Raw genomic sequence first — 25,014 nt, 5'->3', positions numbered from 1 at the left:
GTGTATATTTTATTGCTCCAATTAATGAACGCAACATTGTGGTAGCCTCAGGTGTTCCTCACCTGAGTGTGGTGGGTTTCATTTTCAATTTCGATTTGTCTTCCTATTATTTTTAGTTGGTATCAGAGCATCAGGGGATAAAGTTGTGTTTTGACTACTTGTTGTGAGTGCGAAGAGTAAGTCAGCCTACTTGTAGAGGAGTCTGTGTATTTGTGTTAACGCTCATCGAAATAGATCGTTGAGATAGATGTTCGATCCAAATTCGATCCTTGATTATTCATTCACAACATAGGCTGTGAGAGTTTCTGATTGTGAGTACTAGCGTGGGGGCAACATATAAATTATGAAAATGCAAGAGGTAGTTGCTGAAGGCTATTGTTTCAGTAAGGTTTCTATTGCATGAGGTTGCTGTCAGTATTGTATTGAGTTGCTACAAGACCTGTAAAGCCTCCAATTCAATATTCTGAAAGAGTGTAGTGAAGTGTCCCCTTGTGAAGCCCATGGAGGCGTCAGGAGATTATGTGTGTAAGCGTTGAAGGTTGTTCTTACTGATGAAGAGCCCAGCCATCAAATTATTTGTGCCACGATTTATTTGTGCCATGGCCTTAAGCTTAGAGGTCGTGGAGCACTAGAGGTCGAGTTTCAGAGAGGTCGATGTAGGAAATCTTGTAGATTCACAAGCTCATGCAATGTACTAAAGCACAAGACAAGAATCTACTTCTACTTTCAACCAGCGGAAGCCAATAGATCGATGAAAACAATATGAACAAGAAGGAGATAAATCAATGGCACATAAAACAATATTTATCCGAGGAAAGACACTGCTCAAACCCCCTACTATCTGTATTGCATTAATTAGAAATATGAGTGAAAATAAAAAGCTTATTTTCACTAGAACAATTCCTGCACAAGTATGATCAACTTTCTTCTCACAAGCTATTTCAAGCCAAACCTTAGCCTATTATGCTACTCTGCAAGCCCCTCTTTCCTTGCGTAATTCCTATGGCTGAATAGCCCATATTAATGGGAATTCAGTGCTTCAAAAAATGCACAATCCAATCTAGGTTGACTTCCTGATTGCATGCATGATCTATACAACTCAGTAAATTATACAACTGATAGTACATTGTCCCTCCACTCTAGTCTCAACTGGGCCTTTCTCATAATCGAAATGCACGAGTTTCTGATAAGGGAATCTTCAGTTAACTAGAGTTCCACTTGTGCATGCACTAGTGCACCAATTGGTTGTTAACTCTCTATTAGTTCCACAAATAGTTTGGAACTAATTTAACTGAACATAACTTAGTAAACTGAGTTATCTAATTACAACTCAGAAATAAACCCATCCTAGACCCCTAAAATTTAGGGAGAACACTTACATGACCTCCAAAATACTTCCAACTCGAAATTCCTAAGTTAACTAAGTCAACTTAACTTAATTAACTATACAAGTGGCTATGAGAAAAGAATTACAATTTTAATTCACAATTTAATTCAAGGACAAATTGAATTGGAATTTCTGGATTCTATTTTTAACATTTCTTGTTGCTATTTTCAACACTTCCTCTCAACAATAAAGGAATTCAACTCTATCCCAATCCTGAACCTTCAGAATTTTCTACATGCAACACTTCTCTCTAGTGTTGTTTCTACAGCAACTCCTGAAACTAAAAAAAGCATCCAACCTGAACCATTATGATGCATCTGTCATCAAATTTTCTAACTGCTACTGCCTCTGTCAATTGAAAACTCTATGCTTCTGCTGACTCTACCTCTCTGAATTGTTGTCAAGCCTTCTATGCGTTCTTCAGTATATGACTGCTCTAGCCTCTACCACTTTGATCTCTGACTGCATCAATCGCCACTAGTTCCTCCTGTTACTATGTACTTTGGGCGCACGTAGCAAGGTATGATCCATGAGATAAAACCTCTTAATGGACCCTGCCCAATTTCATCCCTCTTGGGACTATCACTTCACATCACCCAACCTCACACCTCGAGGTATGGTTTCATGTCCTCCCTCTACAAGGGAGAGGTCGATGTAGAAAATTTTGTAGATTCACAAGCTTATGCAATGTACTAAAGCATACGAAAAGAATCTAATTCTACTTTCAACTAGGGGAAGCCAATACATCAATGAAAACAATATGAACAAGAAGAAGATAAATCAATGGCACCTAACACAATGTTTATCCGAGAAAGCCACTGCTCAAAACCCCTACTATCTATATTGCATTAATCAAAAATATAAGTGAAAATACAAATCTTGTTCTTACTAGAACAATTCCTGCACAAGTATGATCAACTCTCTGCTCAAAATCTATTTCAAGCCAAACCTTAGCCTATTTTGCTGCTCTCCAAGCCCCTATTTCCTTGCGCAATTCCTATGGATGAATAACCCATATTAATGGGAATACAGTGCTTCCAAAAATGCGCAATCCAATCTAGGTTGACTTCCTGATTCCATGCATGATATACAACTTAGTAAATCATACAATTGATAGTACATTGTCCCTATACTCTTGTCTCAACTTCGTATTTTTTCAGAATCAACATGCATGCGTTTCTGATGAGGGAATATTTAGTTAACTAGAGTGACACTTGTGGATGCACTAGTGCATCAACTGACTGTTAACTCTCTATTAGTTCCACAAACATTTTTGAACTAATTTAACTGAACCTAACTCGGTAAACTGAGTTATCTAATTACAACTCACAATTAAACTCATCCTAGACCCCTAAAATTTAGGGAGAACACTTACATGACTTCCAAATCGAAATTCCTAAGCTAACTAAGTAAACTTAACACAGTTAACTATTACAAGTTTCTATGAGAAAGGAATTAAAATTTTAATTCACAATTTAATTCAAGGACAAATTAAATTGGAATTTCTAGATTCTATTTTTAACATTTCTTGTTGCTATTTCTGTTAACACCCAGGTTGTTCCCTATGACTCCCAAGGGAATACGGCCGGGGTAACCACTAACCAATCTTTGGATCACTGTTTCTAGCCAAACTGTGATCAGAGAGGGCTCTCTCTTTATGATTTGTCTATGTTATGATGGTGTTTTTAGGCTAGCTATTATGCTCAGGTTTTGTTTTATGTTTTTGGTTGAAGGATTTCTTTCAAGTCTTATGACATAGTGTTTAGACAGTGAAATACCATTGGGTAATGGAGTCTGGAGTTGTGAAATGTTCTCATATGCTGGACTGGTGGTGTTCAAACTGCAGGGCCTATTGTGTACTCTAGACAAACAAACTTAGCTTAAATGGTGATGTATGTCAACCAACAGAAAGCAATTAAGAATTTTCTGTTAAGTTGGTGAGGGGAAAGTGAGCACACTGCACAGGAGCAAAACTTGAATTCCTGTAACAAAGGCCACGGTGAAAGATGTATTCTGAAAGTGCAGCAATTAAGAATTACACTTATCTAGATTACAACGGAAGAAAACATTAATAAACAACACAGATTGAACTCAGGGTACTCAGTGAATAAATCCTGAAAGTTATTCTTTTTCCTTGCTGCTTAGTATTGAAAATCAGATAACATATATGAATTTTAACAAAACAACTAATTGACAGAGAGAAGTTACAGAGACTTATTGTATGGTGAAATACACAGGAATCCAGCAGTCACTAACAGAGATCAGAACGCATTCAACACCTCAGAAATCCGAGAAATTCCATCACTTTCTTTATTGCACTTCTGAAAGGATTACAGCATAAGAATTTCTTTAGGAGAAATCAACAACAACCCTTTGCAATCTTATGCGAAGGGGACTTTATAGGAATACGTATACAAAATATCTCAGGCATTGAGTCATCTGAGAGAGAAAATATCTTCATAAATTTATTCAGAAAGTAGAGAAGAAGTTATTGTAGCTTTAAATGCAACATAAATGCTCTTTATGTCTGTCAGAGGGTAATTTTGACCTTTGGAGGTCATTGAGTCGGTTGCAATGCTTAGCTTTAATGCTGATAACTGCGCCTTTATTTCCTGCTGTGCTGTATTTTCTCGGCCCTGCCACCTGTAGTCTTCTATTTCTGCTTTGTTGGCTGATCCCTCTGCTGAATTGGCTCAACTTTGATCCGCTGTGCATGCTGCTTTTATTAAACTTTGGTTTGCATGATAACTGATACTTTTAAGAAACAAAATTTATTAAGTGACTCCCTGTTTACAAAATCTTCTGTATTGCGCTTGTCCACCATTCTTGCGTAGGGAGCTGATGCCTGAGAATAGCCTCCATTGTTTCCTCTGCCTCTGTGTACTTGAAGAAATTGGGAGCCACCTCAAACAAGTGATTGATCTCATTCATTATAAAAAACAGATTCTCGACTCTGTTGTAAAGAGACTGTCCTGTAGCTGGCCCTGTTTCCTCTGAGGTGCTGGGCTTATCACTGATCTGGTTAGTGGCAAATGTATTGACCCTTTTAGCATATTGCTCATGTGTGAACAATCTCCCTGCGCTTTTCAGTAAGCCAGGGAGTCCTCTGCTTTCTAATACTTGGAATTTTTCTAAAAATCTGTTCACCTCAGTCTGCATGTCTTGGGTTCTTCTTTCCAATGTCTGTACCAGAGTTCTAAGAGTAAGAACCCTCTTGATCAGTTGGAAAGAATCAGTCCGGTTTGTAATTCCTATGATGGCTAACTGAGAACTTGTTTTATGATTGAGTACATTGATCATTCTAGTGGCTACTTCAGGCATATTGCCCAATTGAGTTCTTGCTCTGTGAATCTCTCTCTGTGCCTTAGGGATGAGCTCCAACTGCTCATGGATTGTCTCAATATATGGCCACTGCTCATTGATAGATCGACCAATGTTAGCCCATAGTACTATTTTCAGTTCTGCCACCACTTTGTCTAACTTGAGCTCATTCTCTAGCTCTTTTATTTTGTTTTTCAGGGCTTTCACCTCCCTTTCCTTCTCTGCCACAGTTTGTTTGGAATTATCATACCTATCATTGATTTTAGCCAAAGATTCTTTGGCTGAGTTGAGCTCCAACATTTGAGCTTCCAGGACTTGGATTTCGTTCTTCAGCTTTTGCATATCTAGGCTTTGGGCCTGCTCTGTAGTTGTTGGTGCTGCTGAAGTAGATGTTGCTGTTTGTTCAGTCTGTTGAGGAGGAGGGGCATTGATAGGAGCAGTTTCCTCAAGATTGATGACCTGAGGAGGAGGTTGAGAGGTCTGACCCTCTTCTCTTTGTTTTAATGCTGCTTGCAATGCTGCTTTTGCAGCCTCTGTTTCTCCTAGCTTGTCTTGTGCTTGAATAAGCTGTTTATAAATGGAGATCAACAAATCTGTGGTGTCCTTCTCCTGCCTTTGTTGGGCTACCTCGTCTGTCTGAGGGTGCATGGTGGCAGGGAGTTTGATCTTCTTCCTCATGGCAGCCATGTCAGCATCCCTTAATTTCAAAATTTCCTGTATCCCTGAAATATCTTTGGGATCATGCCCAATTTCAATGATTATATCTTCTAGGGACTTTATTCTGTTGTCCTTTGCCTGGGATGATGCCTTTTCCAATTCCAGTTGAGAGGCTGTGGCATTGAGGCAGCTCTTTAGCTTATAATTTTCCAATGTTTCATCTGCTAAAGAGGCATACACCATCTCACCAGTTTGTTTATGTAGTTCAATTTTGTCCATTGGGTGTATGTCTTTGGCCCTGACCTCCAGGTTGGTCCTGAGGTAATCTGAGGCAGATTGGGGATGCAGAGCTGTGGGCATAAAATGACTCATGATCATTTTGCCTTCACCTACATCAAAGGCAGACATAATTCTTTGCTGATTGGTAGGAGCCATGTTTAGTAGGTGATTGTACAGCTGTATCTTAATAGGATCATTCCTCCTTTTAATGTCTATAAATTGCTGTTTGATGCTTCCCTCTTTTTGTTGGCTGGAGGAGCTGACCTCCCCTCCCATGGTCCTGTCCTATTCCTGCTGGAAGGAACTTGCTGAAGCTTCTCTGCTGGGTGGGCCCATGCCCAATGCCTGTCTTATTGCTATGTCCTCCTCTGGAAAATCATTTAGTCTCTGCCTTTTCTCTCCCTGGTTTATAGAAGATGTCAGGGGAGTTTCTCTGTCCCTTTTTCTAAAAACAAATGTATCCTCCTTTTGAGGGGTTTGGAGGACCGAGGCATCAAAGATAGTCTCTTGCCTTGTAGGCACCGTTCTTTCAGTGGTCTGAGGAGTTTCCACTATTTCTGTTTGCTGGGCAGACTGCTCCCGCCTTTGTTCTTCTTGGTGTTGTTGCTCTCGCTGTTCTGACTCTTCTTGCTGCCCTCGCTGCTGTAACTCTGCCTGCTGCTGCTCTTGTTTATCTGTTTGCTCTGTCTCCATCTCCTTCTCTTTGCCACTGCTGGATATATTCTCAGTTACCTTGGTGTTTTGCTGCTTGGCAGTTGAGGAGGATTCAGCTGCTCCCGTTTGTGTACTTGGAAGTGTGAATACCTGTGGACAAAGCTCAAGGTCAGCCAACTTCTTCTGATTGCTTAGTGCCCTTTTGTTCAGCTCTACTTGTGACAAGGGTTCTTCTAAGGTCCCTCTCCTCCATTTATCTTGGTTTGCATATTTTTCAATGTGGGGAATGCTATGGTGATCGTAGGCAGATAACTTGTATTTGAGCCTCCTTATGGTTATGAAATGATTAGGGTCATAGGGTACCCATATGAAACTGGTTTGCAGGCCGAGGGCTTCAAGCATTCGCTCTGCTTCCCTCCATCCTTGCTCCCTCTCATTATAAATAAAATGGCCAAGTTGGCTTTTGACTTTCAATTGTGCCTTTTTGCCTTTTCCTGAAAAATGAAGCACATCAACTCTGCCAAATTGCCTAAAGTACTCTAGGGCAAATAACCTCATAGGCACATACTTGGGCAATTTGAAAGGAGGCAAATCACACCCATATATCCTGATGACAGTGTGGTTTTGGTAGAACTACCAATCCCCAATGCTATAAGATTTGGACAGCTGAAGAATTCTCTGCATGTCATCAGTGAGTCTCGGAGGAGGTGAGCTCATGAGCATTGCCATAGTTGGATGGATGAACAGGTCCATGAATTCACAGTAAGTATATGGAGACTCAGGTCTAATGTGGAATACAGATGACCAGTAGACCACTGATCTGGGATTGCCTTGGGCATCCATTCTCTTGATTGAAAAGTGAAATTTCTGATGTTGATGATACAAGATCAGATGGTAAATGTAAGAGGTGTATCTGAACACCCTATCTCTCCTTAAATTCATCAACTGCTCATGAATCTTGTCTGATATGTAGGTGGCATAGTCATAGCAGATTGGTGACTTGCCAGGAGCAAACATAAGCATTAATACCAGCACAGTTGTATCAATATGCTCGACTGAACTGTATCCCAAGATGGGAGAAATCATATCTACAAGGTCTCTGCCCAGCTCATTGAGGTATACATGAAGAATTGGAGGGCCCATTACAATATTAGTTTTGATGTATAGTTGATTGAATTTAATAATTTGAGCCTCTGTGAGTTTATCCCCTTGTTTTATCAGATTTACCAGTGATAAAGGAACCAACTTCTTCTGAGGGTTGAAGCAGAGCATGTCTCTGATAGCCTGAGGGGTAACATAGAAAAGTACTGCACCAGATGGGTCAAGAACAGCTCGCTGAGAAACATCATATTGTTCAGCACAGAGGTGGATTAGTTCAGGGAACTGGTTGACCTGAGGGAGCTTAAAGATAGGGAGAAAAGAGTCCCATAAGCCCAGAATATCTGTCCCATTTTCATGCTTGGCTTTTAATTCATTTAGCAGATGAAGGTGGAATTTGCTGCTCATAAGCTTCTCTTCTTCAATTTGGTAATCCATATCTGCTAAGGCTTGCCACTTCAAATTCTTTTGAGGGGCATTCAGAGGTTGGACATTTAGCACTATGGGAGCCATAGGGGGATCCATGGTCTTTTTAGGATTCTGTTCTTTGGGGGCTGGTGTTACTATGCAGAGTAACACAAAAGGAGATTTTTCTGAAGAAAATGGGAATCTCCGAGGAGAAAGAGTGAATGGGAAAGGTTGCAGCAATTGAAATACTATTTTTTGAACCAATAGATGAGTAGCAGAATCGAACAAAGTATGTTTTTGAGGCAAATTAGCTTCTTGCAGGTGACTGGTTCACGATTGCGCGAACCAGTGATAAGTTTACGTTCAACTTGCCCAATGTGGCCCTATAAACGTGTAGTGGCAGCTCTGGTTTGGTCTGAATGCTAGTTCAGTGGTCTTTTAATGGTGAATTTCGAGTTTGGAGGTCTGTTACTAGTTATACCCGAAATTCAGTGAAAATGGAGCTTTAGAGTGCAAATGAGAAGTACCTGTAGAATCTGGTCGGTTAGAACTTGCTAGCACTTTGAGGGATGGACGTTCTAGCGGTCCGGAAGTCTTTTCCACGACTGGTGTAGGTTTGGACGTGAATTTACATGCAGAACAAACAACAAAGCTTGCGCCCAAAAATAGCAAAAAACACAATTTTTGGCATAAATATACTTTTTGGTGATTTTGGCGCGTTTTCGTGCTGACGTCAGCATGACGTCACAGGTGGGATCAGGGTCGGATGACATCAGCAGGACGTCATCCGGCCAGGTGGCGGCCTCTGGTTGGTCCACGGGGACAGTGGGATGGCAGGACAGGTGGACCAGTGGTTGAGCGGAGAAATGATGCGACGGCGTACCTGGGGGTGACGTGGGGTGACAGAGCAGTGACGTGGCGGTGAGGTAATACAAGCGGGAATGATAAAACCGGAAACCGAGGCGGTTTCATATCGCACCGCCTACAGTACGGTGGCGGTATGCGTCAGTGGTACCTCCGATGGGCTGTGGAGTGGACGCGTGGCTGCCGCATGACATAGCCAGAATACGGCCGTCGGGAGATATCATTCGGGCAGCGGATCGGCTCCGATGCTGTAGTGGCCGTCGGATCTGGAGGAGCAAGATCTAACGGTTGTCGGGAGCTTGACGTGACAGGAGGATAGTACAGTTAATGATCGGGCGTCGGAAGGGGTCCGATGTGATCAGGGCCGTCGGATCTGGAGTTGCTCGATCGGACGGTCATCGGGAAGGTGAAGCGATAACCAAGTACGGGGAAGGGCGGAGGCTTATTTTAATATTGTCCTGGGGATCTGTGCACTGGCGGAAGCTTTGGAACAGTGGGTTTTCACGATTTTTGTTGAAAATAGACCCGCCCTTTAGACTTAGGATAAGAGAAAAATGTTGGTTTTTTGATGTTTTTAGCCATTTTGAAGCAGGTGAGGGTAGAAACTAGGCTCTTAGGGGGTTTCATGTGCAAATGGGGGTCAAAAAGTGAGGAAATGAATTTGCAAAGGAGAAGGGAGATTTAGCTTAGGTTTATCAAGATGACCAGGTGTCATCTGATCCCTGACATGTAACTTATTGGCTATAATACCAAGTGGAGGGTATTTATATAAGAGTTGGGGTTTATACACCATGGTGTTAGTAATATTAGGGAAAAAGGTGATATAAGGGATTTATATAATAGGGTTAGTGTTAGCATGGATAATGGAAGTGAATGAAGGGGAAACCATTAAGTTCATTTGAAACAAACTTGGTTTTAAGAGTAGATCAAAATGAAAAGAATTTTAGACAAGAAATGTGGCTTCCAAAAGATTTGATTTCAATCATAAAACCACAAATAGTTCCTTGGAATGCCCACTCAAAGGGGATATTAGTAAATGACATGGAAGAGGGATAAAAGGGAAATTAGACATGCTCCATAGCTTTCCTTTCTTTTTTGGATTATCATGATTGGAATTTGAATTGAAGGCCATTTCTACCACTGCTTCTACCTACCCAGCTACTTAGCCTAGCATTTTTTGTTTCTTCTTGGAGGGTGCATTTAAGCTTGCAAACCCTTATTTGCCTTTTCTTTTCTTTGGCTTTTTCTTTTGTTGTCCTATCTACTTCTACCCTTATAGCTTCCAAGGTCCCAGATTAAACAGTTGGGAACCTTACTTTCTCTACCTAGGCTAATTGTCTGCCAAGATTAAGCAGTTTGGACAGACTTCTTTCTCTATTCTACAACTGAAAAATTTAAAGCATGGCATGACCCAGATTAGACTGTTGGATCATCCATCAAAATTGAAACAAGGCCATCAAAATTGAACCAAGGAGAAGCTCTTTACACACCTTGTCTCTTATAGAAAATATGGGATCTTTGTGAAGTCAAAGCAGAGCATATTTGGGCTTTTCCCTTGCCAATCATGAAATATGAAACCTATTGGTATAGGTATCCAACAGTGGCTCCACATGGGGATGGTTTTTCATTTGAAAGACCAAGAACAGCAGGTCAGATTGCCTTGGCTCCTTGAACGCTGCCTGGTCTTGAACTTTGACTTATGCTGCTTTGAAAAATCAAAATTGCTTTTCCTTCTTGACATAGCTCTGAGTCTGTACTTTTGCTGATATTCAAATAAACTTGAGAATTGCATTTTTATAACCTACAGAAAATTATATATACAATCTGCATATGTACAAGGGACCTTCAGTGTACTCTCATGGGTGGTATTCAAAATAGTGTTTGAGCATCCTGCCATTCACAGGACCTTCATCCAAATCGGTTTCACTTAGGCTTTTCAGGAAATAAGTGTTGTTTCCTTGTACTGCTTGGACAGCAAAGGGTCCTCTCCATAAGGAGTCAAACTTTCCATGTTTTCCTTTGTCTTCTCTTCTTGCATCCCACTTGAGGACTTTGTCTCCCACATTGAAATCTTCTGCTTTGGTTCTTTTGTCAAAGGCCTTCTTTAGTTTTTCTTGTAATATCTGAACTCTGCTGAAAACTTGATCTCTGGTTTGCTGCAGACATATGATCTGATTGATCCTTCTTTGCATACCATTAGGTTCCGCTTGGCTTTCTTGAAGAAGCTTCATAACAGGCACTGCTAATGATGAAGGGAATTTGGCTTCTAGTCCATAAACCAACTCATATGGGCTGGTCCCAATTGATCTTTTGGTTGTTAGTCTATCTGCCCATAAGGCATTGACTAGTTTCTTATGCCAATTCTTTTTATTTTCTTCTAGTACCTTCTTTATGATGTTCACTAGGCTCTTGTTTGATGATTCAGCTAGGCCATTTCCTTGGGGATAGTATGCAGTGGAATGACCCAAAGTGATGTGAAATTTGTGGCAGAAATTCACCATCTTCTTGGATCTGAAAGCAGCAGCATTGTCTGTTATTATCTTATCAGGACAGCCAAATCTGGCCAATATGTTGTTCTCCAAGAACTGAATGATTGTGGAATCATTTGCTTGTCTACATGGGGCAGCTTCAATCCACTTAGTGAAGTAGTCTGTGGCTGTTAAGATCCATCTATGTTGGCCTGAAGATGAGGGATGAATTTCCCCAATGAAGTCCAAGCCCCATTGTTGAATAGGCCTTAGAGGAAGTGGCAGCAACTGTCTTTTGCCCTCAAACACTTGGCATTTGTGACATGAGGTTGTAAATTTCTTGATATCAGAGAACATGCTGGGCCAGTAATAACCAACCCTCAGTATTTTGTCCACAGTGGATTTCCAGTACAAATGTCCACCACAGTCTCCTGCATGAAACTCTTGCATGATATTGTTAGTTTCATTTTCCATTAAACAGTGCAGCAATATTCCTTCATGGTTTTTCCATAGTAGATTTCCATCCATGACACAAAATCTTGATGTTTTCATTTTTAAGAACCTACACTTAGTTTTGGACAGCCCTGGGGGAGCACACAGGTTTTTTAACACATAACATATATCAGAATACCAGGGGGATTGTTCAAAGGCTTCATTGATCTTTGGAGTTGCCAGCTCTGTTTCACTGTCCAGCTGATTGATGTCTAGGACTTGGAAGTTTGTTTCTGTCATTAATTTGGCCAAGCCTTGCCCTTTTATTAGCTTTGTAGATTTTATTTCAATGTCGAATTCTAGTATACTGGCAATCCATTTTCCTCTCCTACCTTCTAAATTTTCTTGAGTGAGAATGTCTTTGACAATAGGACTTGGCACATATGCTATAACATGGGAATAAAGGATATAAATCCTGAAGTCTTTAAATGCTTTGACTAAAGCATAAGCTTGTTTTTCCATAATTTGATACTTCAAAGGTGCATCTCTGAGGGCTTTGCTAAAAAAAGCAATTGGCTTCTCATTTCCTTGGTCATCCTTTTGTAACAAAACCGCAGCAATAGTATGTTGGGAAGCAAAAGAGAAAATGATAAATTCTCTGTCAAACTGAGGACTGGTCAAGACTGGGGTCTGGGTAAGGGCCAATTTTATACCTTCAAATGCTTGATTGGCTTCAACAGTCCACTTCACCTTTGAATCTTTTTTCAGCATGTTGTTTAATAATCTGCTTAGCTCTGCTAAGTTTGGGATAAACCTTCTCAAGAAGTTGATTTTTCCCAAGAATCCTTGTAATTCTTTGACATTTCTTGGGTGAGGCATTTGTAAGATGGCTTGGATTCTATCCGGGTCAATTCTAATGCCATCCTTTGAGATGATGTGTCCTAAGAGTTTACCTTCTTCCAAACCAAACAGAGATTTCTTAGGATTTAAGGAAATTCCATATTTTCTGCATGTTAGGAAAATTTGTCTTAAGTGTTTTAGATGCTCTTGGTCAGATTTTGAAAAAGGTGTTAGGTCATCCAAATAAATGACTAAGAAGTCATGAATTTCCTTCGCAAAAGCAATATCCATTGCTCTTTGAAATGTTGCCCCTGCATTTTTCAATCCAAAAGGCATTTTTACATATTTGAATGTTCCCCATGGGGTTGTAAATGCAGTTTTGTCTTGGTCATCAGGGTGTACCAAGATTTGATTAAAGCCTGAGAATCCATCAAGCAATGAGATCCTTGAGGCACCTACCACTCTTTGGAGAATGTGATCCATTTTGGGTAAGGGGTAATTGTCTTTGAGAGACACTTGATTTAGATTCCTTAGGTCCACACACAGCCTAATTTCTCCAGTCTTCTTTCTTGTAGGGACTAAATTGGAGATCCATTCAGAGAATCGGATTGGTGCTATGATGCCTGCCTTAAACATTTTTTGTACCTCTTGTTCCATTGCTGGGAGAAGCATAGGATTGATTCTCCTCAGTTTTTGTTTAAAGGGTTTTTGATCAGGCTTAAGAGGGATAGTATGCTGGATAACAGAGGTGTCATAGGACTTTAGGTCCTCATAACTCCATGCAAAGACATCCTGGAACTCTTTAAAAAGATCAATGTATTTAGGCTTTTGATCAGGAGGCAAAGAGGCAGACAATTTGATTATTTTGGGTTTGTGAATTGTACCTATGTTACATTCTTCAATGGCTGCATCTAGGGGCTGCATTTTTGGTTTTCTGGGAATATCATTTGAATCAAAAATATCTTCTAGTGGGGTTAGGCCTGTTGGTAGAAAGTTGTCTTTCAGCTCAATGATTTCAGTTTCAGCATTGGATACTCCCTCTTCCCAGTCAACTCGTTGAATTTGCTGGATGTTTTCTATATTGAAAATAGTTGGATTCATCATTTGCTTTGCAGTCCTAGGTGATATTGGCTGAGCAGTCTGTTGAAACTGTATTTGTGATGGACTTGCCCCATTAAGTATTTGTGATTGACTTGCTGTCTCAATGTCAATATTTAATCCTGCAAATTCTTGCTGTAGAGTTAAAAATCGGTGTATTTGCTTGTCATTCTCAAATACTTGCCAATCATTGATGTTGTTTGGTATGGAGGGTCTGTGTTTTACTTCAGCCGTGAAACAATTGTGGGGCTCAAAGGGCAGCTTGCAGGTACTTGCAAAGGTAGCCAGACTATGAGCATGTAGATTTTGGGTTCTGGGAATTTTAGTAATTTGGAATTCAGAGAAAAAGTTTAGTACCTTAGCAATAGTAGCTCTATAAGTTCTTAGTCTTTTGTCATTAGTGACAAAGTTTCCTTTCACTTGTTGGATAACTAAATCTGAATCACCCATGATTGAAACCCTGGCAGCTTGTAAGAACTTTACTAACTTGAGGCCTAGTAAAAGAGCTTCATATTCTGCCATGTTGTTAGTACATCTGAAATTCAATCTATAAGCTCTGCCCTCTGCATGACCATTTTCTTCATTGTGTATCCAAATTCCAGCTCCTGCCCCTAACTTGTTGACTGAGCCATCAAACTCAAGGAACCATAGAATGTTTTGTCGGGAAGGAGATTTGGTGACCTTTTCATGGGATGGCAATGTAAGCAGAAGTTGTGGTTTCTTTTCTGGCTTGTTTTCTAGAACAATTTCATCATTTAGTCGGGTTTTCTTGACAATTAAGGCAGCAGCACTGTCAAATGTTTGATTGACTGTTGTTTCATGAGTGATACTACTCTCACTTACATCTTCCTCCTGTATGAATATCTTGGTTTCAACTGCACCTTTTGAGGGAGTGGTTGTATCATTGAAGAGAATGTATGAGTCTATGTCTGAATGGACAGCATATATAGGAAAATTTTGAGGTTTTTCTTCACTGCTGACCATGTATTTCATGAGTGTTTCTCTGTATAGTCTTTTTGGTTGCCCAAACACAAAGATGGTGGCATATGACATGTCTAATTGTAGGGAACCTTGGAGTTTGGCGCCCCATGATCTTGACAACAACATTCCATACTTAGGTGGGATATCAGCAACTACCACATCCATTAGGATTGTCTTGTTTGGAAATTGAACTAGAGACACACATAAGTCTTTTATGAGACCTAGGCACTTGACTTGACTAGAGTCAAAGGAAAAGAGATCTTTGTATGGTCTTGTTATGTCTAAATTTAATCTCTCCATGACTGCTTTTGGCATAAGATTGTGAGAGGCACCTGAATCAAACATTGCATTATGTAGTATTTTGTCATGAATATGTAAACTGACATAAAAAGGAAACACCTACGACTACTATTTTTCCATCCACTTCTGGACCGAACAGGAGTTCTGGGGTGTCATCCAGCACATTGACATCATCTTTGTTGCTGGTGAGTTGAAGAGACCTTTTGATTTGCAATTTGTAGCTGTCATGCTTGGCTAATTCCAAAAGAGGAATAGCTATTTTTATTTTGCCAATTTCTGTTTCAAGATCAAAAGATTTTTCAGATTGGGCCTTGGAGTTATAGGTGACAGTTCTTTCCTTGCTCATTACATCTTCTTCTTGATTTTTGTTTTGACTTTGAGATTTATCCTTTTTATTCATCTCTTGAGGAGTAAGATTGGGATGAGAAGGTAAAGTGTCTAAAGACTGCTGTCTTAAGGACAGTGGCTCAGTGATTTCTTCAACAATCACTTCTTCCGTAGGTGAATTCAGTTTGTCACTAGGTTGTGTGACTTTAACTTTTTCAGGCTGCTGATTATCCTTTTTCTTCTCAGGCTGGTTAACATTCACAGTTCTGCTCCTTAGCTTGTATTGTTTATGGACTTCATAAACAGCAGTATCATAGCCTTGCTTAAAGTCAAAGGATTCACCTGATTTAGTTTGGAATAGTTTGATTTCATCATCCTCATGATCCTCTTGTGTTAAGAACACTTGACTCTCACCATCTAGACCCATCAAGTTAATCTCAGGGTCCTCATTGGGTTCTGCTGATGTAGAAGTTTCTGCATAATTTTCTTGGAAAGGAGGTCTTATGTCCTGCTCAGCACTGGTTCTACCCATGCCTGGGTTTTGAGTTTTCCTAAAATTTGGATTCCTAGGAGGGTTGTTTTGAGGTGGTTCCCATGATGATTTTCTTTCAACCGATTCCACTCTTTCACCTAATCTCTTCATGCTATTTAGTATTGCATCCAACTTTTGATCAAAGCCCGAGGGTTCTTCTTTATATATGCTTCTCTTTTCTAACCTTGCCCTGTTTCTTTTGGCAATCAGGTTTGCTTCCACTGTGACAGCAGCCTTTTGAGCATCTTCAAGGGTTTCAGGTTCTCTTTCCTTCAACTGATATGCCATGTCAGGATCAAATCCATCAGGGAATTTGTACAAGGCCAAATCAGGAGGAGGTCTTAGATTTTGTGGTATCGCATTGTACACATTGTTGAATCTAGCACAATACTCCAGAACGGTCTCTTGAGGACCTCTCTTGATTGTTTCATATTCAGCAAGTATGTGCAGGGGATCTTTCTTCTTCTCCCATCTGGTAGTAAAGGCTTGATAAAGCTCATCAGGGGTTGCAATAGAATTTGCATTCAGGGATCTAAACCAGGTCCTAACATCCCCAGTTAGGCTTTGAACAAACATCCTCATTCTGACACTGTCATCATCTATTTCATAGGTTTCAAAGTGGTCCTGCATTTTCTTAGCATGTTGAACAGCTGTCAGGGGGCCATTGGAGTCAAAATATGAGATTTTGGTTTGGTAGTCTTGGGGTAAAGCTGCAGCATTAGCTGGTATCTGTAAGGGTGCATATCTGTTAGCCATATTCACAAGGTTTAGGGGATTGACAGGGGCTAATTGAACAGCAGGGATGACAGGTATAACAGGGTTGATGGAAGGGGTAGAAACTAGGATGTTGGTTAAAGGGGTATGTGCAGTGGATAAAGGTGTGAAAGGAGGGCTTTGAGATGTGGAGGGGGAACTAGGGGAGTCAAGGGTAGATCGAAATAAAACCTTGATTGGAGTAGGAACAGGGTTTGGATGAGCTGTCTCAGGACTGAAATCAGCAGGCTGCTCCTGCCTTTGCTGCCTCCTAATTTTTCTTGGGATGGTATTTGGATTATCAACAATGATAGGTGGATTAGGGTCAGGATTCGCCCTAGTATGCCGTGGATTTTTCTTAGGAGCCAGCTTCCAACTGTTTTTTAGGATTTTGTGAGAGATTTTCTTTCTTTATATCTGAAAGGACTGGATGAATACTTTGAAATGGCTATATATTCTCAGGGCTAAGATGAAGATTCCCAAAACAGCTCTTCCCTAGAACTGTCAATGTTATACAGAAACAGATTTAAGGCCTCTTGACTTATTTCAGGCTTGATAGTAGCTCATGGAAGATATACAGTAATTAAAAATCTTAAGCAGTCCCCAGTGGAGTCGCCAATTATGTTAACACCCAGGTTGTTCCCTATGACTCCCAAGGGAATACGGCCGGGGTAACCACTAACCAATCTTTGGATCACTGTTTCTAGCCAAACTGTGATCAGAGAGGGCTCTCTCTTTATGATTTGTCTCTGTTATGATGGTGTTTTTAGGCTAGCTATTATGCTCAGGTTTTGTTTTATGTTTTTGGTTGAAGGATTTCTTTCAAGTCTTATGATATAGTGTTTAGACAGTGAAATACCATTGGGCAATGGAGTCTGGAGTTGTGAAATGTTCTCATATGCTGGACTGGTGGTGTTCAAATTGCAGGGCCTATTGTGTACTCTAGACAAACAAACTTAGCTTAAATGGTGATGTATGTCAACCAACAGAAAGCAATTAAGAATTTTCTGTTAAGTTGGTGAGGGGAAAGTGAGCACACTGCACAGGAGCAAAACTTGAATTCCTGTAACAAAGGCCACGGTGAAAGATGTATTCTGAAAGTGCAGCAATTAAGAATTACACTTATCTAGATTACAGCGGAAGAAAACATTAATAAACAACACAGATTGAACTCGGGGTACTCAGTGAATAAATCCTGAAAGTTATTCTTTTTCCTTGCTGCTTAGTATTGAAAATCAGATAACATATATGAATTTTAACAAAACAACTAATTGACAGAGAGAAGTTACAGAGACTTATTGTATGGTGAAATACACAGGAATCCAGCAGTCATTAACAGAGATCAGAACGCATTCAACACCTCAGAAATCCGAGAAATTCCATCACTTTCTTTATTGCACTTCTGAAAGGATTACAGCATAAGAATTTCTTTAGGAGAAATCAACAACAACCCTTGCAATCTTATGCGAAGGGGACTTTATAGGAATGCGTATACAAAATATCTCAGGCATTGAGTCATCTGAGAGAGAAAATATCTTCATAAATTTATTCAGAAAGTAGAGAAGAAGTTATTGTAGCTTTAAATGCAGCATAAATGCTCTTTATGTCTGTCAGAGGGTAATTTTGACCTTTGGAGGTCATTGAGTCGGTTGCAATGCTTAGCTTTAATGCTGATAACTGCGCCTTTATTTCCTGCTGCGCTGTATTTTCTCGGCCCTGCCACCTGTAGTCTTCTATTTCTGCTTTGTTGGCTGATCCCTCTGCTGAGTTGGCTCAGCTTTGATCCGCTGTGCATGCTGCTTTTATTAAACTTTGCTTTGCATGATAACTGATACTTTTAAGAAACAAAATTTATTAAGTGACTCCCTGTTTACAAAATCTTCTGTATTGCGCTTGTCCACCATTCTTGCGTAGGGAGCTGATGCCTGAGAATAGCATCCATTGTTTCCTCTGCCTCTGTGTACTTGAAGAAATTGGGAGCCACCTCAAACAAGTGATTGATCTCATTCATTATAAAAAACAGATTCTCGACTCTGTTGTAAAGAGACTGTCCTGTAGCTGGCCCTGTTTCCTCTGAGGTGCTGGGCTTATCACTGATCTGGTTAGTGGCAAATGTATTGACCCTTTTAGCATATTGCTCATGTGTGAACAATCTCCCTGCGCTGTTCAGTAAGCCAGGGAGTCCTCTGCTTTCTAATACTTGGATTTTTTCTAAAAATCTGTTCACCTCAGTCTGCATGTCTTGGGTTCTTCTTTCCAATGTCTGTACCAGAGTTCTAAGAGTAAGAACCCTCTTGATCAGTTGGAAAGAATCAGTCCGGTTTGTAATTCCTATGATGGCTAACTGAGAACTTGTTTTATGATTGAGTACATTGATCATTCTAGTGGCTACTTTAGGCATATTGCCCAATTGAGTTCTTGCTCTGTGAATCTCTCTCTGTGCCTTAGGGATGAGCTCCAGCTGCTCATGGATTGTCTCAATATATGGCCACTGCTCATTGATAGATCGACCAATGTTAGCCCATAGTACTATTTTCAGTTTTGCCACCACTTTGTCTAACTTGAGCTCATTCTCTAGCTCTTTTATTTTGTTTTTCAGGGCTTTCACCTCCCTTTCCTTCTCTGCCACAGTTTGTTTGGACTTATCATACCTATCATTGATTTTAGCCAAAGATTCTTTGGCTGAGTTGAGCTCCAACATTTGAGCTTCCAGGACTTGGATTTCGTTCTTCAGCTTTTGCATATCTAGGCTTTGGGCCTGCTCTGTAGTTGTTGGTGCTGCTGAAGTAGATGTTGTTGTTTGTTCAGTCTGTTGAGGAGGAGGGGCATTGATAGGAGCAGTTTCCTCAAGATTGATGACCTGAGGAGGAGGTTGAGAGGTCTGACCCTCTTCTCTTTGTTTTAATGCGGCTTGCAATGCTGCTTTTGCAGCCTCTGTTTCTCCTAGCTTGTCTTGTGCTTGAATAAGCTGTTTATAAATGGAGATCAACAAATCTGTGGTGTCCTTCTCCTACCTTTGTTGGGCTACCTCGTCTGTCTGAGGGTGCATGGTGGCACGGAGTTTGATCTTCTTCCTCATGGCAGCCATGTCAGCATCCCTTAATTTCAAAATTTCCTGTATCCCTGAAATATCTTTGGGATCATGCCCAATTTCAATGATTATATCTTCTAGGGACTTTATTCTGTTGTCCTTTGCCTGGGATGATGCCTTTTCCAATTCCAGTTGAGAGGCTGTGGCATTGAGGCTGCTCTTTAGCTTATAATTTTCCAATGTTTCATCTGCTAAAGAGGCATACACCATCTCACCAGTTTGTTTATGTAGTTCAATTTTGTCCATTGGGTGTATGCCTTTGGCCATGACCTCCAGGTTGGTCCTGAGGTAATCTGAGGCAGATTGGGGATGCAGAGCTGTGGGCATAAAATGACTCATGATCATTTTTCCTTCACCTACATCAAAGGCAGACATAAGTCTTTGCTGATTGGTAGGAGCCATGTTTAGTAGGTGATTGTACAGCTGTATCTTAATAGGATCATTCCTCCTTTTAATGTCTATAAATTGCTGTTTGATGCTTCCCTCTTTTTGTTGGCTGGAGGAGCTGACCTCCCCTCCCATGGTCCTGTCCTGTTCCTGCTGGAAGGAACTTGCTGAAGCTTCTCTACTGGGTGGGCCCATGCCCAATGCCTGTCTTATTGCTATGTCCTCCTCTGGAAAATCATTTAGTCTCTGCCTTTTCTCTCCCTGGTTTATAGAAGATGTCAGGGGAGTTTCTCTGTCCCTTTTTCTAAAAACAAATGTATCCTCCTTTTGAGGGGTTTGGAGGACCGAGGCATCAAAGATAGTCTCTTGCCTTGTAGGCACCATTCTTTCAGTGGTCTGAGGAGTTTCCACTGTTTCTGTTTGCTGGGCAGACTGCTCCCGCCTTTGTTCTTCTTGGTGTTGTTGCTCTCGCTGTTCTGACTCTTCTTGCTGCCCTCGCTGCTGTAACTCTGCCTGCTGCTGCTCTTGTTTATTTGTTTGCTCTGTCTCCATCTCCTTCTCTTTGCCACTGCTGGATATATTCTCAGTTACCTTGGTGTTTTGCTGCTTGGCAGTTGAGGAGGATTCAGTTGCTCCCGTTTGTGTACTTGGAAGTGTGAATACCTGTGGCCAAAGCTCAAGGTCAGCCAATTTCTTCTGATTCCTTAGTGCCCTTTTGTTCAGCTCTTCTTGTGACAAGGGTTCTTCTAAGGTCCCTCTCCTCCATTTATCTTGGTTTGCATATTTTTCAATGTGGGGAATGCTATGGTGATCGTAGGCAGATAACTTGTATTTGAGCCTCCTTATGGTTATGAAATGATTAGGGTCATAGGGTACCCATATGAAACTGGTTTGCAGGCCGAGGGCTTCAAGCATTCGCTCTGCTTCCCTCCATCCTTGCTCCCTCTCATTATAAATAAAATGGCCAAGTTGGCTTTTGACTTTCAATTGTGCCTTTTTGCCTTTTCCTGAAAAATGAAGCACATCAACTCTGCCAAATTGCCTAAAGTAATCTAGGGAAAATAACCGCATAGGCACATACTTGGGCAATTTGAAAGGAGGCAAATCACACCCATATATCCTGATGACAGTGTGGTTTTGGTAGAAGTACCAATCCCCAATGCTATAAGATTTGGACAGCTGAAGAATTCTCTGCATGTCATCAGTGAGTCTTGGAGGAGGTGAGCTCATGAGCATTACCATAGTTGGATGGATGAACAGGTCCATGAATTCACAGTAAGTATATGGAGACTCAGGTCTAATGTGGAATACAGATGACCAGTAGACCACTGATCTGGGATTGCCTTGGGCATCCATTCTCTTGATTGAAAAGTGAAATTTCTGATGTTGATGATACAAGATCAGATGGTAAATGTAAGAGGTGTATCTGAACACCCTATCTCTCCTTAAATTCATCAACTGCTCATGAATCTTGTCTGATATGTAGGTGGCATAGTCATAGCAGATTGGTGACTTGCCAGGAGCAAACATAAGCATTAATACCAGCACAGTTGTATCAATATGCTCGACTAAACTGTATCCCAAGATGGGAGAAATCATATCTGCAAGGTCTCTGCCCAGCTCATTGAGGTATACATGAAGAATTGGAGGGCCCATTACAATATTAGTTTTGATGTATAGTTGATTGAATTTAATAATTTGAGCCTCTGTGAGTTTATCCCCTTGTTTTATCAGATTTACCAGTGATAAAGGAACCAACTTCTTCTGAGGGTTGAAGCAGAGCATGTCTCTGATAGCCTGAGGGGTAACATAGAAAAGTACTGCACCAGATGGGTCAAGAACAGCTCGCTGAGAAACATCATATTGTTCAGCACAGAGGTGGATTAGTTCAGGGAACTGGTTGACCTGAGGGAGCTTAAAGATAGGGAGAAAAGAGTCCCATAAGCCCAGAATATCTGTCCCATTTTCATGCTTGGCTTTTAATTCATTTAGCAGATGAAGGTGGAATTTGCTGCTCATAAGCTTCTCTTCTTCAATTTGGTAATCCATATCTGCTACGGCTTGCCACTTCAAATTCTTTTGAGGGGCATTCAGAGGTTGGAAATTTAGCACTATGGGAGCCATAGGGGGATCCATGGTCTTTTTAGGATTCTGTTCTTTGGGGGCTGGTGTTACTATGCAGAGTAACACAAAAGGAGATTTTTCTGAAGAAAATGGGAATCTCCGAGGAGAAAGAGTGAATGGGAAAGGTTGCAGCAATTGAAATACTGTTTTTTGAACCAATAGATGAGTAGCAGAATCGAACAAAGTATGTTTTTGAGGCAAATTAGCTTCTTGCAGGTGACTGGTTCACGATTGCGCGAACCAGTGATAAGTTTACGTTCAACTTGCCTAATGTGGCCCTATAAACGTGTAGTGGCAGCTCTGGTTTGGTCTGAATGCTAGTTCAGTGGTCTTTTAATGGTGAATTTCGAGTTTGGAGGTCTGTTACTAGTTATACCCGAAATTCAGTGAAAATGGAGCTTTAGAGTGCAAATGAGAAGTACCTGTAGAATCTGGTCGGTTAGAACTTGCTAGCACTTTGAGGGATGGACGTTCTAGCGGTCTGGAAGTCTTTTCCACGGCTGGTGCAGGTTTGGACGTGAATTTACATGCAGAACAAACAACAAAGCTTGCGCCCAAAAATAGCAAAAAACACAATTTTTGGCATAAATATACTTTTTGGTGATTTTGGCGCGTTTTCGTGCTGACATCAGCATGACGTCACAGGTGGGGTCAGGGTCGGATGACGTCAGCAGGACGTCATCCGGCCAGGTGGCGGCCTCTGGTTGGTCCACGGGGACAGTGGGATGGCAGGACAGGTGGACCAGTGGTTGAGCGGAGAAATGATGCGACGGCGTACCTGGGGGTGACGTGGGGTGACGGAGCAGTGACGTGGCAGTGAGGTAATACAAGCGGGAATGATAAAATCGGAAACCGAGGCGGTTTCATATCGCACCACCTACGGTACGGTGGCGGTATGCGTCAGTGGTACCTCCGATGGGCTGTGGAGTGGACGCGTGGCTGCCGCATGACGTAGCCAGAATACGGCCGTCGGGAGATATCGTTCGGGCAGCGGATCGGCTCCGATGCTGTAGTGGCCGTCGGATCTGGAGGAGCAAGATCTAACGGTTGTCGGGAGCTTGACGTGACAGGAGGATAGTACAGTTAATGATCGGGCGTCGGAAGGGGTCCGATGTGATCAGGGCCGTCGGATCTGGAGTTGCTCGATCGGACGGTCATCGGGAAGGTGAAGTGATAACCAAGTACGGGGAAGGGCGGAGGCTTATTTTAATATTGTCCTGGGGATCTGTGCACTGGCGGAAGCTTTGGAACAGTGGGTTTTCACGATTTTTGTTGAAAATAGACCCGCCCTTTAGACTTAGGATAAGAGAAAAATGTTGGTTTTTTGATGTTTTTAGCCATTTTGAAGCAAGTGAGGGTAGAAACTAGGCTCTTAGGGGGTTTCATGTGCAAATGGGGGTCAAAAAGTGAGGAAATGAATTTGCAAAGGAGAAGGGAGATTTAGCTTAGGTTTATCAAGATGACCAGGTGTCATCTGATCCCTGACATGTAACTTATTAGCTATAATACCAAGTGGAGGGTATTTATATAAGAGTTGGGGTTTATACACCATGGTGTTAGTAATATTAGGGAAAAAGGTGATATAAGGGATTTATATAATAGGGTTAGTGTTAGCATGGATAATGGAAGTGAATGAAGGGGAAACCATTAAGTTCATTTGAAAGAAACTTGGTTTTAAGAGTAGATCAAAATGAAAAGAATTTTAGACAAGAAATGTGGCTTCCAAAAGATTTGATTTCAATCACAAAACCACAAATAGTTCCTTGGAATGCCCACTCAAAGGGGATATTAGTAAATGACATGGAAGAGGGATAAAAGGGAAATTAGACATGCTCCATAGCTTTCCTTTCTTTTTTGGATTATCATGATTGGAATTTGAATTGAAGGCCATTTCTGCCACTGCTTCTACCTACCCAGCTACTTAGCCTAGCATTTTTTGTTTCTTCTTGGAGGGTGCATTTAAGCTTGCAAACCCTTATTTGCCTTTTCTTTTCTTTGGCTTTTTCTTTTGTTGTCCTATCTACTTCTACCCTTATAGCTTCCAAGGTCCCAGATTAAACAGTTGGGAACCTTACTTTCTCTACCTAGGCTAATTGTCTGCCAAGATTAAGCAGTTTGGACAGACTTCTTTCTCTATTCTACAACTGAAAAATTGAAAGCATGGCATGACCCAGATTAGACTGTTGGATCATCCATCAAAATTGAAACAAGGCCATCAAAATTGAACCAAGGAGAAGCTCTTTACACACCTTGTCTCTTATAGAAAATATGGGATCTTTGTGAAGTCAAAGCAGAGCATATTTGGGCTTTTCCCTTGCCAATCATGAAATATGAAACCTATTGGTATAGGTATCCAACAGTGGCTCCACATGGGGATGGTTTTTCATTTGAAAGACCAAGAACAGCAGGTCAGATTGCCTTGGCTCCTTGAACGCTGCCTAGTCTTGAACTTTGACTTATGCTGCTTTGAAAAATCAAAATTGCTTTTCCTTCTTGACATAGCTCTGAGTCTGTACTTTTGCTGATATTCAAATAAACTTGAGAATTGCATTTTTACAACCTACAGAAAATAATATATACAATCTGCATATGTACAAGGGACCTTCAGTGTACTCTCATGGGTGGTATTCAAAATAGTGTTTGAGCATCCTGCCATTCACAGGACCTTCATCCAAATCGGTTTCACTTAGGCTTTTCAGGAAATAAGTGTTGTTTCCTTGTACTGCTTGGACAGCAACGGGTCCTCTCCATAAGGAGTCAAACTTTCCATGTTTTCCTTTGTCTTCTCTTCTTGCATCCCACTTGAGGACTTTGTCTCCCACATTGAAATCTTCTGCTTTCGTTCTTTTGTCAAAGGCCTTCTTTAGTTTTTCTTGTAACATCTGAACTCTGCTGAAAACTTGATCTCTGGTTTGCTGCAGACATATGATCTGATTGATCCTTCTTTGCATATCATTAGGTTCCGCTTGGCTTTCTTGAAGAAGCTTCATAACAGGCACTGCTAATGATGAAG

The 25,014-nt window shown here is 41.0% G+C and overlaps 1 protein-coding gene across 1 annotated transcript in view; it reads left to right on the top strand.

Moving 5' to 3' along the window:
- Window positions 1–25,014, top strand: part of LOC149173623 (subtilisin-like protease SBT5.3) — a 142,540-nt gene that overhangs the window by 98,805 nt on the left and 18,721 nt on the right. Inside the window, exon 14 of the mRNA XM_089426762.1 lies at window positions 6,217–6,320. Coding sequence (XP_089282888.1) covers window positions 6,217–6,320 — 104 coding nt within the window. The remainder of the gene's footprint in view (window positions 1–6,216; window positions 6,321–25,014) is intronic.

The sequence above is a fragment of the Pinus tabuliformis genome, chromosome 4_2 (assembly GCF_031772625.1).
Source record: "Pinus tabuliformis cultivar Carrire ecotype Pingquan chromosome 4_2, CPIR1, whole genome shotgun sequence".
In the NCBI taxonomy this organism is placed as follows: Eukaryota; Viridiplantae; Streptophyta; class Pinopsida; order Pinales; family Pinaceae; genus Pinus; species Pinus tabuliformis.
Note: the sequence above shows the minus strand (reverse complement) of the source record. Positions and strands in the feature narration are given on the sequence as shown.